At 38.9% G+C, this 16594-nt stretch overlaps 1 protein-coding gene across 4 annotated transcripts in view; it reads right to left on the minus strand.

Moving 5' to 3' along the window:
* Nucleotides 1-3047: 3047 nt before the first annotated feature.
* CDCA2 (cell division cycle associated 2) overlaps nt 3048-16594 on the minus strand; it is a 47826-nt gene continuing 34279 nt past the window's right edge. For all 4 annotated transcript variants that reach the window (XM_059177782.1, XM_059177800.1, XM_059177791.1 and 1 more), the window contains 2 exons: nt 7541-7712; nt 3048-4413 (listed from right to left, as the gene is read on the minus strand). In XM_059177782.1, the coding sequence (XP_059033765.1) occupies nt 3185-4413; nt 7541-7712 (1401 nt within the window). In that variant the 3' untranslated portion in view covers nt 3048-3184. The remainder of the gene's footprint in view (nt 4414-7540; nt 7713-16594) is intronic.

Genomic DNA, 16594 nt, shown 5'->3' on the forward strand with positions numbered 1-16594 from the left:
TCCTTGTTGCACCAAGTCTAAGCCCCGAGTTCGATTCCACAGCTCAAGGGCCAGTTGAGCTGGGGCAGAGAGAGTAAATGGAAGCCAAATGGCATTCAAACAGAGGGAGGACAACGTGGCAAGCAGAAGGAAAGGAGATGCATCCCAAAATCTTTATGAAAGACCTGGATCAGGTATGAACTGTGGAGGATAACTTAATATCTATTTAATTTTAATTTCAGGGAATTTATCTTACAGACATTTTCACACAAGCCCAGCGCAACTTGGGTCTCCACAAGGAAGTGGAGACAACGAGCATTTTTGTTAGTAAGGAGATGCGCAGAGTGTACAACTCTATGCAGGGATTCAAAAGACTGAAGGAGCACGAGGCCTCCCCATAACAACACGGTAGTTTATTGAATAAAAAAACTGAGCTGCAGAACCGCACATTACAGTGATCCCGTTCAAAAGCATGTTGACACAGGCGAAGGTCTGGAAGACGCAGGCCAGTTGTTAAGTGCTTACACAGAAAGCTTTCAGGAAGAGGCAGGTGTGGCTACAGGATGCTTCACATGAGGTGAAGAAGACAGTTTTCAATTGTGTACCGTTTTCTACTTGTTCCGATAGACATACAGGGCCTTTGATGATATAAATGAGTGAAACTAAAAGTTAAAGAGAAGCACCCACAGCAACAGTGACTAGCTGCCCGGGGTTTAAGGTAATGTAGCCAGATGTCATGCTGCCATCTTCTGGAACAAACAAGAATCTACAGGATCAACAAAAGATAACACAGATTTCCTAAGGCAGAATGTCAAGGGTTACTGCAGTAAAAAAGATAAGGCAAGTACAAACTCTTCCAAAGCCCAGTTTCTGATTCAACCATTAATGAAAAAAACAGCTAAAAAACAAGCAAGCATGATCAAATACAGAAATAATTAACTTTTCACAAATCTTGGGATACAAACGAGACAGTGGATAAAATTATGTCCAAATTTCTTTGATTTTTCAGACCTCTTCTTTTTTTGAAAAACTGCCCATTTGTTATTTACAAATATCAACAAAACATTTATACCCACACACCCTAAAACCAACAAAATGCATCAAGGGTTTACATTTTTAACTGGAGATGCCAGAAAACAATTTTACACTTGAAAACTCAAGCCAAAAAGAAAAATCCCACAGATCAAATGTTTCCCTCATCCTCATTAGCACATTTTAAGAAATAAAATAAGTATGTGAAATTCTTAAAATTCAAATACAACTGAGATCATACATCATACAGCAAAAAGGGGAGAAAAAAAAATGATCAGTAGTTTTGGCCTTCACATTAAACAAGGAGAACAAAAAGCTTTAAAAAAAAAACCAAAAAAAACTCTTAAACATCACATGTTTCTGAAAGTTTTAAATCTTTTCTTTTTAAATTTACCAAAACCAAAATGCTTCGTTTTTTGCAGGGAGTGGGGGGGCAGGGGGAGTGTTGGAGGGGTTGACTGTTTTCAGTGTTAGAGATCTGCCAACCATACCAAACTATAAACGGGGAGGGAAAAAAAGCCCATAAATAATTTACGTGTAAAGATAAAAGAATTTTTTAAACAATCCACCTTTTAGCAGAAGAAATTGGGGATCACTTTGAGTGTTAATGTAAAATACATTTAGTCTTTAGCAGCAGGGCTTCCAGACCTATTGGTGCCAAGAAGGTAACAAATAGTCTCTCTCTGAGGCGAGGGAAATGGGCGCCCAGCAGGAGCTTTCTTCCCTGTTGTGTTATTTATAGAGAGCTCTATTTGTTAACATGTTTCTGCTATCAGGGAGAGAGAGAGTTTAATGATTTAAAGGATTTCAAAGACAATTGTTTAATGATACAATGATTTATGTGCATTCACAAATTCCAGACATATAGCAATTTAGATTTTCAAACTGCTGTCATCAAAACAGTGATAGAAGAGCACACTGCTGAAATGTAACTGGAAAATCCGAAACAAGTGACAGTACTTGCTGTTGTGAAATAGAACGGCTGGAAAAGACCATGTTAAAAAAGAAATCAGCCATCTACCACCACCTTCATGGTAAGTAAAAGAATTTTCCAGCACCCTTTCTTATGAGTTTCTGGATTTAAAATATATATATATATATATGTTTTAAAGGAGAACCATGAATTAAATCCCAAATTACTAATTTGGGATTTCTTGGAATAAATCCTAAATGTGACTAACTGGAATGATCTGGAAGATGATTCAACTAAACTGCTCTCTTTTCACCAAAACCAGTCCTGCACCTCCCACCCCACAAAGCACGTAAGAATCTTGTTTGAAGGACAAAATGTTTTCACCCTAGTTATTTATAAACTATATATTCATTTTATAATGCTAGATTTATAATATTCTGATTATTAAAAGAATTTTCCAAAATGCCATGTTTAGGTTTTGATTTTAACCTATTAATATACAATTTTCACTTGAGACAAAGTAAATCATTAAAGCTTCTCAACTTTCAACCAACAAGTCTTATGATTTCTATCTTTCCTGTTAACATTTTTTAACCCTTTTTTGGGGGCAGCATTTTAAAACACACCTTTTCTCGTTTTCTTTTTTTTTTAAAGATTTTATTTATTTTATTTGACAGAGAGAGAGATCACAAGTAGGCAGAGAGGCAGGCAGAGACAGAGGGGGAAGCAGGCTCCCTGCTGAGCAGAGAGCCCGATGCGGGGCTCGATTCCAGGACCCTGAGATCATGACCTGAGCCGAAGGCAGCGGCTTAATCCACTGAGCCACCCAGGGGCCCCCCTTTTCTCGTTTTCTAACAGTGTTTAACCTTGTATTTATTACCTTCAATTTTTACAAAATTACATTAATTCCATCATTTTGTTTTTTAAACTCTTCTCATGCAGACAGAATGAGTCACTTCTAAAAGACAGTTATTTTTTACAACGGAGACGAGACTCTAAAGCTTCAGTGAACATGTACTAATGTGAAAGCTTTAGTAAATATGTACTATTTGGGGAGGGAAGAACATTTTTAATAGAATGTTTCCCTTTGGAATGAAGAAATTCACTTATTTCTACTTAAAAATAGGTTCAACTCAAATGATTTTATTTGAAACTTTCAAAACACCGAAGTTGAACAAAGGACGAGAAGCAGAATGAAAGGATCTTTTAAGCACGGATGGTTACCTTCTCTGCGGCCACAGGTTCTGTAGGAAATGCCAGTCACTGCTTTAGTTCCTGAACATGTCCCACTCTTTCGAAGTCCTTTAGAGAGGTCTCTCCCTTTTGGCTGAGAGAGGTTCTTCTTTTGAAGCACTTTGACTGAGTCGTATCTTTTGAATTTGCGAGTGTAGATGTACAGAGGCTCTTCCTCCTCTTTCTAGATGAGCTGGAAGCCCTGGCAGCAAAGCCCTCCCTATTTTCTTTACCTGACACGGGGAGCGAAAGACTCTGGTTCTGTCCAGAAGATGCAGTTTCTTGAGAGAGGGAAAAGCTTTCAAATCCTCTGCTGTCAACCGTACATATTGTTCTCCTTTTCATGTTTTGGGAAGTGCAGGACGTGGAAGGAAATGGAAGTGAAATCCACACAAGCCCTTCATCTTCCAGATCTTTCCGTAGCCTTGTGCTACGTCTTACCTTTGTTTCGCTATTTGTTCTCTGGAAGGTTTGCTCTATGGAGGCGGATAAATCTTTATACAGTTCAGAATTTTCTAAACCAATTTCTAGAGAGTTGCTCACCATGTAGGGAGGTTTGTGATTTCCAGTTTTTTCCAAATATAAACTCTGGCCGTCGGAATAACACATAGAGCGCCTTCTGTGCTTCTTTTCTCCACCACTCACACCTGTGCCACTTTGACCTTCTATAGAGCTTCTTCCCAAAGCTGCATTCAGACTTTTACTGTCTTTTACATGGTCACTTAAGATCTCCTCATTTTTTAAGTCAGATGTTAAGGGCATGGCCTGCCGTTTTCCTTCAGTAGCTATTAAAAAGTCATCCTGTTTTTCATACTTTATGTTTACATTTTCTGAAATTTTAAAGGTCTGAAAAAGGTTCTCCACATTCTGACCGGCAGCAGCCAATTCCCAGGGTGGCGGGACGTTACTGGATTCTGCATCGTCTGATGCCAGGGGCTCTGCGGTCACATGAGCACAAGAAACATGACCGCTTCCACTCTCGGAGCCGGCACTCAGTCCGTTTTCACCTTCTAACTTAATTTCTGCTTTTGGAATAGTTTTCTGTTCATTAGTGGCTATGGCACTTTTATTTAAATCTTGCTCTAAAGTAGCGTTGATAAGCGACAAGGACCTTTTTGTGAAAGGGCTGCATGATGCAGAGAGATCATATTTATTAAAGCCTTGACTCATCTGCAAATCTTCCGGGTTCTGGGGCAAAAGATTCTTTCTTTTAGGAAGCTTTGTTTCTTCAAGTTCGCCATTGGAGTTGAAATCATCTAAGGACATGTAAATAAGTTTAAATCTCACTAAAAAGTACCAATGGAAAGAAAGGTCAACAGATCAAACAGGTGCCATATCATATTCTGTGTTTTAGGCTTTCAAAACTCACAAGACTTACAAATGCTATGCCGTACTTGCTCCCATCTGTCATCCTGCTCTTTCTTTTTTAGCTCTTCCTCAAGCCACAGGTTAAGAAAATATGAATTTAATACATGAGTGAATAAAGTACATAACCTCAGAACATGAAAATGAGAAGTGTATCTCAAATTGCTTCCTCTATTCTACTGTAGTTTCCACACCTCAAGGTCAATTAGTATGAGGCAGCCCCACTTCCTGAAAAATGAATTGCTGAAAATGGGTGCCCCCTTGCTTCGGCAACTTTTCTAGCTATGTTTCCCCTGAAATAGAGAAAAGAAAACTTGGAATTTTGGGGGATCTGAGAATTTAGCTGAAAGGGTACTTCTCAAGACGCTTAGGTCTTATGTTAAAAATTTTAATGTGATTTAAACTGCACTGTATTCTCAAATAGAACTGTTTGTTTCAATATTCTAAAAATCTTCCCCTTCCACCTTAACTGGAAGATACTGCATGTGGAGGCTATCCTCCACACTCTGTGTGTGGAGGATACACTCTGTCACATCACACAGGTGAACAAAACATTATCAACGTTTTAAAGCTATGTAGCACAGCCTTAAATAAATACATCTTAAAATAATTTTTATTTTTAAAAAATGGGGTGCCTGGGTGGGCTCGGTTAAGTCTCCAGCTCTTGATTTCAGCCTAGGTCATGAGCTCAGGGTTGTAAGACAGAGCCCCAGGTTGGGCTCTGAGCTCAGCAGAGAGTCTGCTGGAGGTTCTCTTCCTCTCCCTCTGCCCGCCCCCACCAGCTCCCATGTGCATACGTGCACACATGCATGCTCTCTCTCAAATAAATACATCTTTTAAAAAAAATTAGGCTATGTAACACAACCTAAACAAATTCAGGCTTTCAGCGTTCTAAACCTCAGTTCTATTGGATGCCATCTCTCTTGCTATCTCAGAGAGTAAGGTTTTTAACTGGCACAGTTACATAAGAATAAAAAATGTTTTAAACAAAATCAGAACTGTAAGATATACAAAACATCAGCTGAGCCACAAATCTAAAAAGCAGTATTTCATGATTTGATTACTTCAAGTCAGGTCACGTAAGGCAGAGATTAACATAGGGCCCATCAGTGGCAACTAACTAATGTGTCAGTTGGGCTTTTTATACAACTTTAAAAACCGATATTTAATGTATTTTTCATGAAAGTGGCATGCTAAAGAAGAAAGGTAGGGGACAGGGATGGAGGGAGAAGAGAGGTAGAAAGGGACAGGGGAAAATGGAAAAGGAGGGAGGGAAGACTTTGCTTTAAACCCTTATAAGGGGGGCGCCTGGGTGGCTCAGTGGGTTAAAGCCGCTGCCTTTGGCTCGGGTCATGATCCCAGGGTCCGGGGATGGAGCCCCACATCGGGCTCTCTGCTCGGCAGGGAGCCTGCTTCTTCCTCTCTCTCTGCCTGCCTCTCTGCCTACTTGTGATCTCTGCCTGTCAAATAAATAAATAAAATCTTAAAAAAAAAAATAAACCCTTATAAGGGATGATACCCTTTTATATACAGATATATAGATATACATACATTTATATATATATAAAAAAATACTTCAGGTATTTTTAAAAAGAAATTCTCTAAGTAAGATGCAAGATGGAAAACATATACTAACAGTTATTGTTTAAACATCTTTGGAAAAACTCCAGTCAGGAACTGGAGATATAATGAGATCACTTAGTTTTCAGTCTCAAGGGGACTGCAATTTGCAGGGAAGGGAGATAGAGGGAACATTACAAACTTGATGGTAAATAAAGGTATAATGCGAACAAAGACTTCTGGAAAGGCGGCCAGCAGAGCTAAAGCTTCAAGGATAAGCAGCATTAGGCCAAGATTATAAAGAGGTGGGCTGGTCAGCTCCCTGTCCCAAGACAGGCACATAAATGGGCTGGGGCAGGAGCAGCGTGTTTGTGATGACGGGCTAGCTGTGTTTGTTTAAACTCTGTGCTTTCCGGAAGTTGAGAAGTAGGCAGAAGCCAACAGTCTAGGATGGCATATGCCTATTCATCCTTGGATCTATTATAAATTCTACAGATATTTTGCAAATGGAATGCGGGTTCTACTCACGTGATGACAGACAAAGACGGCTGTTTTTAAAACTATTCTATACAAAATTAACACACCAAATGTATGAAAACATACTCTTATTAATTTCAGCATGATTTGGTTAATTTTAAAACTCAGGCATTATAAAATAGAAGCAACTCCAATTTTTATCTAACCAAGGATGTCAGCTGATTTAATCTTTGCTTCTCAAGAAAACTGTTTCAAGGTAATCAAGTTCAATTTATAAATGTTATTTCTAGTAGATGTTTTAGCAGTGCCAACTCTACTGAAACATCATAGGGCAAACTTTAAAAATACTTTTGTCCTTGATTATAAAAGATCTATTACTGAGCCATCACCATGTTTACTCTTCATGATGGACCAAAACACGATACAGAATTCATTATAACAGAATGCTATAAAAAACATAAAATGCTTTACGAAGAAAAAGGATGGAAAGAAGTTATTTCCCCTAAAATTATACAAACTACCTTGTGTCTTAAGTTTCTCTGGGGAGAGGATCCAGAGCTCCCATCAAATTCTGAAGAGGGTTAAAGTTATGAACTACTGCTTCTTTAACTTAAAATTCTCCCGTTAATATGAGGGATGGTTGCTATTTTTACAGTTTTTACAGTTTACAATTGCTTTTTTTTTTTTTTAAGATTTTATTTGTTTATTTGACAGAGAGAGATCACAAGTAGGCAGAGTGGCAGGCAGAGAGAGAAGGGGAAGCAGGCTCCCTGCTGAGCAGAGAACTCACAAATGTGGGGCCTGATCCCAGGACCCTGAGATCATGACCTGAGCCAAAGGCAGAGGCTTTAACCCACTGAGCCACCCAGGCGCCCCCCCTATAATCACTCTTTAACAGTGACAAGGAAAAAGGGAAAAGAAGGTGCAACAGCAATAAAGTGGTGGAGGGGATAAAACATCAATAGGAAAAGAGCAGAATACCTGAACACAGTCTTCCGGGGCCTGGAGTGGGAGGCATGATCTCAGAAAGCTCAGGCAGTTCCGGAATAGGACTGAGCAGCGGCTTCTTTGAAGCAAGGTCTCTTTCCCCATATAAAGACTTCTGAACGCTCTTCTTTCCCTTTGCTTTCTTCTTCCTGAAACTTTTTAAACCCTGTAAAATGTATTAAAATGCCGTAATCGGGAAAGATGTTACACCATATATAATTTTGACCCTCTAATTAATTCTTAACAACAACAACAAAAAAATTCTTACTGAAAAGGACCAGTTATGCCATTTAAACTTTTAGAAATTCTGAGTTAGGCGTGGAGGGCTGGGTAGCTTACACAAGTCAAATACAATGTGAAGCAGAACTCAATTTACAAGTGATCTGATAAGCAATGGTCTACATTTCCACAAAATATTTGCCAAAGTAAATTCTGGGTAAATGAAAGATAGATGCTATAGATTTGACAGGCTTAAGACATGAGATATTTGAAAGTAGGATAGTTAGGATCACTCGTGATTAACCTTGAATGAGCTATCTACTGGAAGCCATGGGATATTGTCTTCTGCTCAGAGGTGTGGAAGAAGAAATGACAGTTGTGTACATAAATGTTAAAGATAACACAAAGCTAGGTGAGGTGCTTCCAACAACAGATGATTTCATCAAGACTAAAACAAGTAAGTCAAAATAAGATGGGTTAATGAGCACAAACAGAAGATGACAAACAATGGCCTGGTAATAACTGATGAAAAACATGTGGGCTTCTATAAAAATTAAAACTGTTCTAATAATATCTGGAATGCAGTATTAAATTCAGTTTTGACTGCCATGTTAGCAACTGAGAACTAATGTTCACTGTTAAAAAAAGAAGTTTCACCTAGAAAGAACTTCGGGGAAACTCAAACATTGTATTGTTATGAACAAAAAGAAATACACTCAACGTGTTAATACTGGAGAGAAATGGACTTTAGGTCAACATAAAGAATATGTTTTTAGCAGATAAAGCTGCCAAAAAATGGAATCCATTCAAACATTCATTGAGAGATCACTATGTATAGGTATTAAATGGTAAGGTGGAAAAAACCAAACCGAATATGATTTTTAGGGGGCTCCCAGTCTTAACAGAAACATATAAATATATAAATATTTATATATATAAACTATATACATATATAAATATATAAACCATGACAGACGATATGGACTGAGATGGCTACCTGGCCTACAGGGGGCTCCATAAAGCAAGCAAGGCCCTCGTATGCAAAGGTTATGAGCCTGAAAACAATGAAGGTTCACTGCACAGTGATTCAGGGAGTTACAACATTTGATTTCACATTTGATTTGGGTGAAAGCATAGAAACTAATGATGTGAAAGAGTGGCTGATGTATTCAAGAGTACAAAAATGGCACAGAACTGTATGTTCCTTGAGATATCTATAGATATCCTGTAAAAACAAAAGAAAATAAAACATTCCATGGAAAAATAATTTTAGAACTGTACAAGATAAATGTTCCTCTTGGTGATTTATAATATACATTAACATTACATTCTCTGAGAAGTCCTCAGTATAAATAATCTCCATACACATTAGGAATATGCTGAGTTAACTATTTTTCCATGAAAAAAAAAATATATATATATATTTTTTTAATGGAACATCTGTTGACATTCCATGGAACAGTTGGGGAAACAACAGCTTGGTCAATGGATGTGGAAACCAAGAGAAAAATCTTAACTTGGGCTCCACAGATGAGATTCCATCTCTGGTGCCAGATGCCCGCCTCTGCCACCTAAATGCCTTCCCATCTTAGGTAAGTCACCTCACCTCTCTGTACCTCCACCTCCTCCCTGCAAAATGGGAACCACACCAGCACACATCACAGATCCCTGCATTGAGTATGAAGTTAGTTAACATAAGTGAAATGGTTAAAAATTAGGCTTGGGCCGTACACAAAAGATCTGTGTCAGCTCTTCTCGTTCTCTCACATTCCTTCCTAGCACTATGAGAACAGATACAGGGAAAATTTTTAAATATTTTTTAATACCAAATTGTGATCAGTCTTACTGCGTGACACAGGCACTGCACGTTAATATGTGACAGTCACTGTTATCAGGTTATAACTTCTAGAATAGCCTCTAATTCATAGGTACAGAAAATAGCCTTTTAGTAGGATTTTGGACATCTTTGTTTATATGAAACATCTCCAGAACCTACAACAGTGCCAGCACATAATGATTCTCAACAAACAAGAACAAATGAATAAATGTGAAAGGAGAGATCTAGCTAAACTTCATAAAATTTGTTACCCACGATGAAAAGCTAATAATGCTTTTTCATTGTTATGGACCAGCAGAAGTACACCACCAGAAGATAAGAGGAAAGAGTAAAGCACTCATACTCTCATGAACATACGTCTAGTACTGCTTCTCCATTAGAAGGTTTCATCTGCAAACGCTGGAACTTTATCAAAATTTAAGTCTGCTCCAATACAAAAAAGCCTTGCTTATACTGTAACAAAGCCAGCTGCATATGACTGGGATCCTAGGGAAGCCACAGATCTACAAATGTAAGGTTGGTTTATGACTTAAAGCAGATGGACAACTGAAGGTATTATCCCCAAAGTGATTCCATTCATTCCAGAATCACCAGTATTTCTTCTCAGTGAAGGAGATCGTGAAACAGATATAAATCCTTATCTTTTATTTGCATAAATAATACTTAAGCTGCTTCCAGTGAGTTGCTTCAAAATTATTTAAAAATAATTCATGTACATGACAACAAATCAAATTGTACAGGAAAAGTTTTATGATGAAAAGCACGTACTTCCTTGTCCTGTTTACTTCTTGGTTCCATTTTTAGTTCTTATAGCTAGTTACAGCTCTCTAAAGAAGAGGCTCATAGTATTGTATTTTTAGTTTTCTTATGGAAAATTTAAGCACAGCAGGTAGAATAGTATATTGAACCCCAGGTACCCATCCTCTAGCTTCAACAATTACTAACATATAGAAATCTGGATTCATTTATAATCCCCTTCCCTCGGATTATTTTAAAGCAAATCCCAGGCATTAGCCCATTTTGTGTGAAAATCCCTGCAGCATCCCCAGGAGATAAAGCTCCTTTTTTTAATTCCATAATAAGATGAAACCTTTTATTACTTGGCATTGAACTTTATTATTGATGTTTACCTTTTGTAATGTCATTTCCCCCAGCTTTATTGAGATATAATTGACAGATAAAATTTAAGTTTAAGGTATACAATGTAATGACTTGAGAAAAGCCAGTTCCAAGAAGTTACATAGAGTGTGATTACATTTTTATAACATTTCAGAAATGACAAAATGAAAGAAATGGAGAACACATTAATTTAAGGTGGGGAGAGGCATGGGAAGTAGGCAGGGTTACGAAGGCAAGAGGATATCCGTTTATTTTGACTGCAGGTCTTTTTCTATGTCATATTTTCTAAATTTTCACTGGGGGAAACTGGATAGAGGGTACTTGGGAAATCTCCATAATTCTTGTTACAACAGCCATGTATCTAAAATGATCTCAAAATAAACAGCCTAGACACAAAGAACAAAAACAGCAATTCTCCCTATATTTCCTCAGAGGTCTAGTTTCTCCAATTGGCCCATCAATGTTTTTTACAACTGTTCAAAATCAGGATCCCAATAAGGTCCTTACACATTCCATTCGGTTGGCAGATCTTGTAATCTATGGTTCTTTCTTCCCTCACCATTTGATGAGTAAACTGAGGAACTTGTCTCGGAGAATTAGCCAAGTTCTGGATTTGGTTGACTGCAATCAGGGGGTCTTTATTTTCCTCTCTCCCCCACACTTCCTAAAACTGGTCATTAGATGTAGGCTTGATTAGATTCAGCTTTGATTTTTTTTTTTTTTGAAAGATTATTTCATGGATGCCTGTAGACTTCTTCATTGCATTGGAAGGACCATGTTCTCTCCCCTGTGACACTGTGATTGACCGGGGGGCTCAGGTGTCCACTGCAATCCATCCATTCTGACTCCCCCATCAGCCTACTACCTCATGACCAACAACTTTCATGAAAGTTTTTTTTTTATTTATTAGTAGAAATTCTCCTATAAGTAACTCCCTCATCAACTATTTGCTTCCCAGAAATAAAACTCCTGTATTTTCCAGTTTTCACAAAAACAAGCTGGTGAGCTCCTAAGGTGACCTTTAAGATTTTTTAACTATGATAAACTGAAGTATTTTTTTCACATTTGAAGTCTGTTTTAATCCACTACAATTTTTTTTCCTTAAAGGTTTTATTTATTAGAGAGACAGTGAGAGGGAACACAAGCATGGGAAGGGGCAGAGTGAGATGGAGAAGTGGGCTCCCCACTGAGCAGGGAGGTCCATGCAGGGCATGACCCTGGGAACCTGAGGTCATTACCTGAGCCAAAGGCAGACACTTAACCGACCAAGCCACCCAGATGCTCAGCCACTGTTACTTCTGACAGTCACACTGTCCTACCTTTGGTGAGTGGAGCCCCTTTGAAATGGTTTGAGGAACTTCTCCGTGGCCCCAGTCGTTTCTTAAAGCTTCCCTCACTGCACACTGGTACAGACCCAGGCTCATTTCCTACATGCGCTGTTCATAAATCTGAAAACAGCCATTTCACTCCGGAACCTTGATCACTTTTAGTCGAAAATGGTATTCAGAAATGGCAACCTAGGTACCAGGGTTGCTCACTGCTTCTAAACCTTGACAGAGCTAGGAGGTCTTTTTTAAAGGAAAAAAAAACATGAGTCCATACTGATGTTTCTAATTCAAATTTAGCCTAACAAGATTCTGAATTTTAATTTTTATTTTTTGTCTAATGATGAAGTCTGGATCCCTGACAGTAAAAAAAAAAAAAAAAAAAAAAACACAAAAACCTTTATTTTCTTTATTCTAGATTGCGCTCCTCTCTCAAAGGACTCTTTATACATACTGTCTTTGGCTTTTTCTCCCACTTTTATGAAAAGATTTATGTGTGTGTATGAATATATACACATATTCACACATGTTTAATGTTCCCTATTTTCTTAGGTAAAACGTAGTATATTCGTTTGTCATATTGGCTGTCATAACAAAACACCACAGACTAGGTGGCTTACACAGTCTTAATCTCTTGTCTCACAGTTTGGGGGCTGGAAGTTCAAGACCAAGGCACTGGCAGGGTTGGTCTCCTCTGAGGCCTCCCTCTTTGGTGTTTAGATGGCTGCCTTCCTGCTGCCTCTTTATGTGGTCTTCTCCCTGGGTGTGTGCTCACTTAGGGTGTCCTTTTATGTCCAAACTTGCTCTTATAAGTACACAATTAAGACTGAATTAGAGATCATCCCAAAGGCCTCATGTTAAATCAGTCACCTCATCAAAGGCCCTATCTCTAAATCAAGTCACATTCTGAGGTACTGGAGGTTAGGGTTTCAAACAGAGAAGTATTTTGGCGACAGGGTGGGGGCAGCATCACAATTCAGTACCAAGAAGCCTACTATATATGTTATTTACACCTACTTTTTTTTTCACTTAACTGTAAATACATCCTGGCATCACATTGGATATTCTCTTCACTCTACTTTACAGCTGTAAAATACTTTGTCAGTACACCCTAGTTTATCCAACCAGTCTCATACTGATGGACATTTTGGTTTTTTGGTTTTTCCATTACAAAGGGTACTGCAAAAAATAACTTTGTTCATATACCTTTTTGCACTTTCGTCATTGGATCAGAGACAGATTCCCAAACATGAGATTGCTGGGTCAAAAGGTAAATTTGTTTCATTAGCTTTCAAAATAGATCTTGAACCCCTAATCCGTAAGACAGTTGTAAGGACAGCTGTAATACTTGCTATCGCCAGGCATCATTCTAAGCATTTTACAAGCACTAACTCATTTAATGCACGCAACAAGCTTATAAATTAAGTACATTACCTTTATTTTAAAACCAAGAGAGGGGCGCTTGGGTGGCTCAGTGGGTTAAAGCCTCTGCCTTCGGTTCGGGTCATGATCCCAGGATCCTGGGATCGAGCCCCAAATCGGGCTCTCTGCTCAGCAGGGAGCCTGCTTCACCCCCTCCCCCCGCCCCGTCTCTCTGCCTGCCTCTCTGCCTACTTCTGAGCTCTGTCTGTCAAATAAATAAATTAAAAATTAAAAATTTTTAAAAAAAAACCAATAGAGAAATCAAGAATCTTGCCTGCCATTCCACTGGTAGGAGGCGGTCAAGCCAGAATTTAGAACGCAGGCAGTCTGACTTCGGAATTTGCACATTTCCTCTTAGACTGAATGCTAACACTCTCACTGACATATTCTCTACCCACTTCTCACCTTCCGATTCAGCTAATTCAGATCATCTTGCACAACAATCGGGTTCTTAAAAAGCTTTGCCCTTAGTTGAAAACAGCATTTACATTAGGACTGCCAAGGACAAATCTTGGCTTCCTTTCCTCTGGCGGCCCCTGTAGATGACTCTCGGCACTAGAAAACATACTTTTCCTTACACTCCTTTATTGCTTGAAATCTCACTAACTATTGCTTCATGTTTACTCCAGAACTTTTATACACGGACTTTTATTTGAAATGGTATAGGCATATAATTACCTTTCTTTTTCTTCTTATATGACATGCCTTCCACTTTCTCAATCATAGGTCTTTTTGTTTTTCTATCCAGACCTTCTCCCTGGAGCACCCTTTCCTCCTGCTCAAATTGGAACTGCTGCTCTTCTGCGCTGGCTGAACAACCACGTTTGGAGATTTCCCTTGCATCGCTCTCCTGTATTATTAGGATCCACTGTGTGTCCTGAATCCTTAAGCTTACTTCCTCAGTTTTGCTAGAGTATCTCCTTTAGTAATGCCCAAAGAAAAACTTTCAGAGTCCTTGAAGTGTCTAAATGTCTTTATTTTTTTCTTTTACACCTAACTGGATTTGACTGGGTACAGATTATTGGGCTGACATCAAGTTTTGTTCAAAACTTTAAAGGTCCTGTTCAATTACCTTTTACCATTCAGACTGCTGCTAAACTTGATACTCTCAGATTCTTGTTTCCTGGGAGGAAAAGTCCACTTTTCTTGTTATCCTTATTGTTCAATTTCATAATGACAGGCTGAAGTCCTGGCCTTTTTTTTTTTTTTTTTTAAATTGTACTAGGCATTCAGTAGACCCTTATACCCTGAAGACTCTTTTCTTCCACTATTGGAAACCCCTTCTTTGGACAGTTTCTCTCATTCTATCTTCTTGTTCTCAGATACCTACATAGTCTCCTAGATTCAGCTTTCATATCTTACTACTAGTCTGTTTCTCTTTTGCTCTACCTTCTGGGATACTCCTTTTTTTTCTAGTCCAATGACTAAATTTTATGTATTTATGAATATTTCTCCCTCTGCTCCTTTTTTATAGCATCATCTTCTTAGTTTTATGCAGATAATATTTTCTTAAATCCGAGTATGTCAGGTCTTTTTAAAATAAAGTTTCCTTCCATTCCCAGAATAATCTTTCTTTCTGGGGTCAATTTTTCAACTTTTTTTTTTTTTTTTAAGATTTTTTATTTATTTATTTGACACACAGAAAGAGATCACAAGTAGGCAGAGAAGCAGGCAGAGAGAGGAGGAAGCAGGCTCCCTGCTGAGCTTAGAGCCAGATGCGGGGCTTGATCCCAGGACCCCGGGAACATGACCTGAGCCCAAGGCAGAGGCTTTAACCCACTGAGCCACCCAGGCGCCCCAGTTTTACAACTTTGAAATATAGATCTCTCATCTCTGGTTTGTACTGAGTTGTCTGATTTTACATAAGAAAAGTCTGGATAAATTGGTCAGAGAGTTCCCTGTTTTCCAGCAACTCTGTTTCCTGCAGGGAAATCCTAATGGCAGCTCTGTGCAGGGTCGGGCAGGGCAGAATGGAGAGTCTCAACCATAGGCATTGCTTGAGGGCAAGAGCAAGCTGTCAAGACTATGGGCCTTTCCAAATGCCCAGAATGAGGGCTTTCACCTACATGACATCATCTGTTCTGAGATGGGAGAACCTGATGGGACAGGACGAGGGGTGCCAACTGGTGTGAACTGTCTCGCATACAAACCTTCGGTCTTTCTGTTTTCCATTACCACTTCCCACTCTCACCTTCTACCGGATCTGCCAATACCGCCCACAGATTCCTGGGATCGTGCGATGTGCTGGCTGGTTCCCAATGCCTCTCTCACTCCCTCCAAGTACATTCTGGGCTGTGAATCTACACCTTTCATCTGTCAATGTGCCCTCGTCTGCTTTATCTTCCAGAGATGCACTGAAGGCTGTCCTGTTGCTTAACATCCTTCGTCCCTTCCTTCCTCTTCTCATTGCTATTCTGAGGCTAGTCTTTTTATTAAATCAATTATTTTAACTCCAATGTGTCCTGGGAGGGGTTGGAACAAACCTTAATGCTCAATCCTCCTTGAACTTTCTGGCTATCGATTTTACGTCAAAAAGTACATGTACATTCTTTGTAGCAGTTTTTCTTTAGTCTGAAAAAACCAATTTCTAATGTAAAAAATAAAGATGTATGCATATTTTTAAATTTATGTGTATTTTTTTTTCAGCAAGGGGATATTTCAAAGGAGTGTGATCTAAAAGAGGGATTGAACCAGGAAAACTTTCATTTTTTTCGGCTTTGCTGGCCTGCAGATGTTTGGGCCATGTTTAAGTCAGTTTTTGTTTCATGGAACACGATGGAAGTTTACTAACTGTTTTGGGGGGGTGTTGGGGTAAGACTGATGAGCTTAGTTTTGGAAAAGTTGGTATCTGAGGGGCTTGTAGGATGGTTTAAGAAGAGAAGTCTAGTAGGCCATTTATCATGTTTATAGATCAGACAGATTTGGGACGCATCAACCATGCTGCCAATGACACCACCCAGAAAATATACAATTTAGAACGGCAAAGAGGAGCTCCAGGTAATACAAACTAAGGGTGGATGGAAGGAAATCAACCCGTAACAGAGACTATAAAGGGATGTTCTGTTATGTCAAATGCTGCTGAGGTGCCACTTAACAAAGCATGAGACCTCAAATCAAAGGCTGCTC

This window comes from Mustela lutreola, chromosome 1 (genome assembly GCF_030435805.1).
Source record: "Mustela lutreola isolate mMusLut2 chromosome 1, mMusLut2.pri, whole genome shotgun sequence".
Classification (NCBI taxonomy): domain Eukaryota; kingdom Metazoa; phylum Chordata; class Mammalia; order Carnivora; family Mustelidae; genus Mustela; species Mustela lutreola.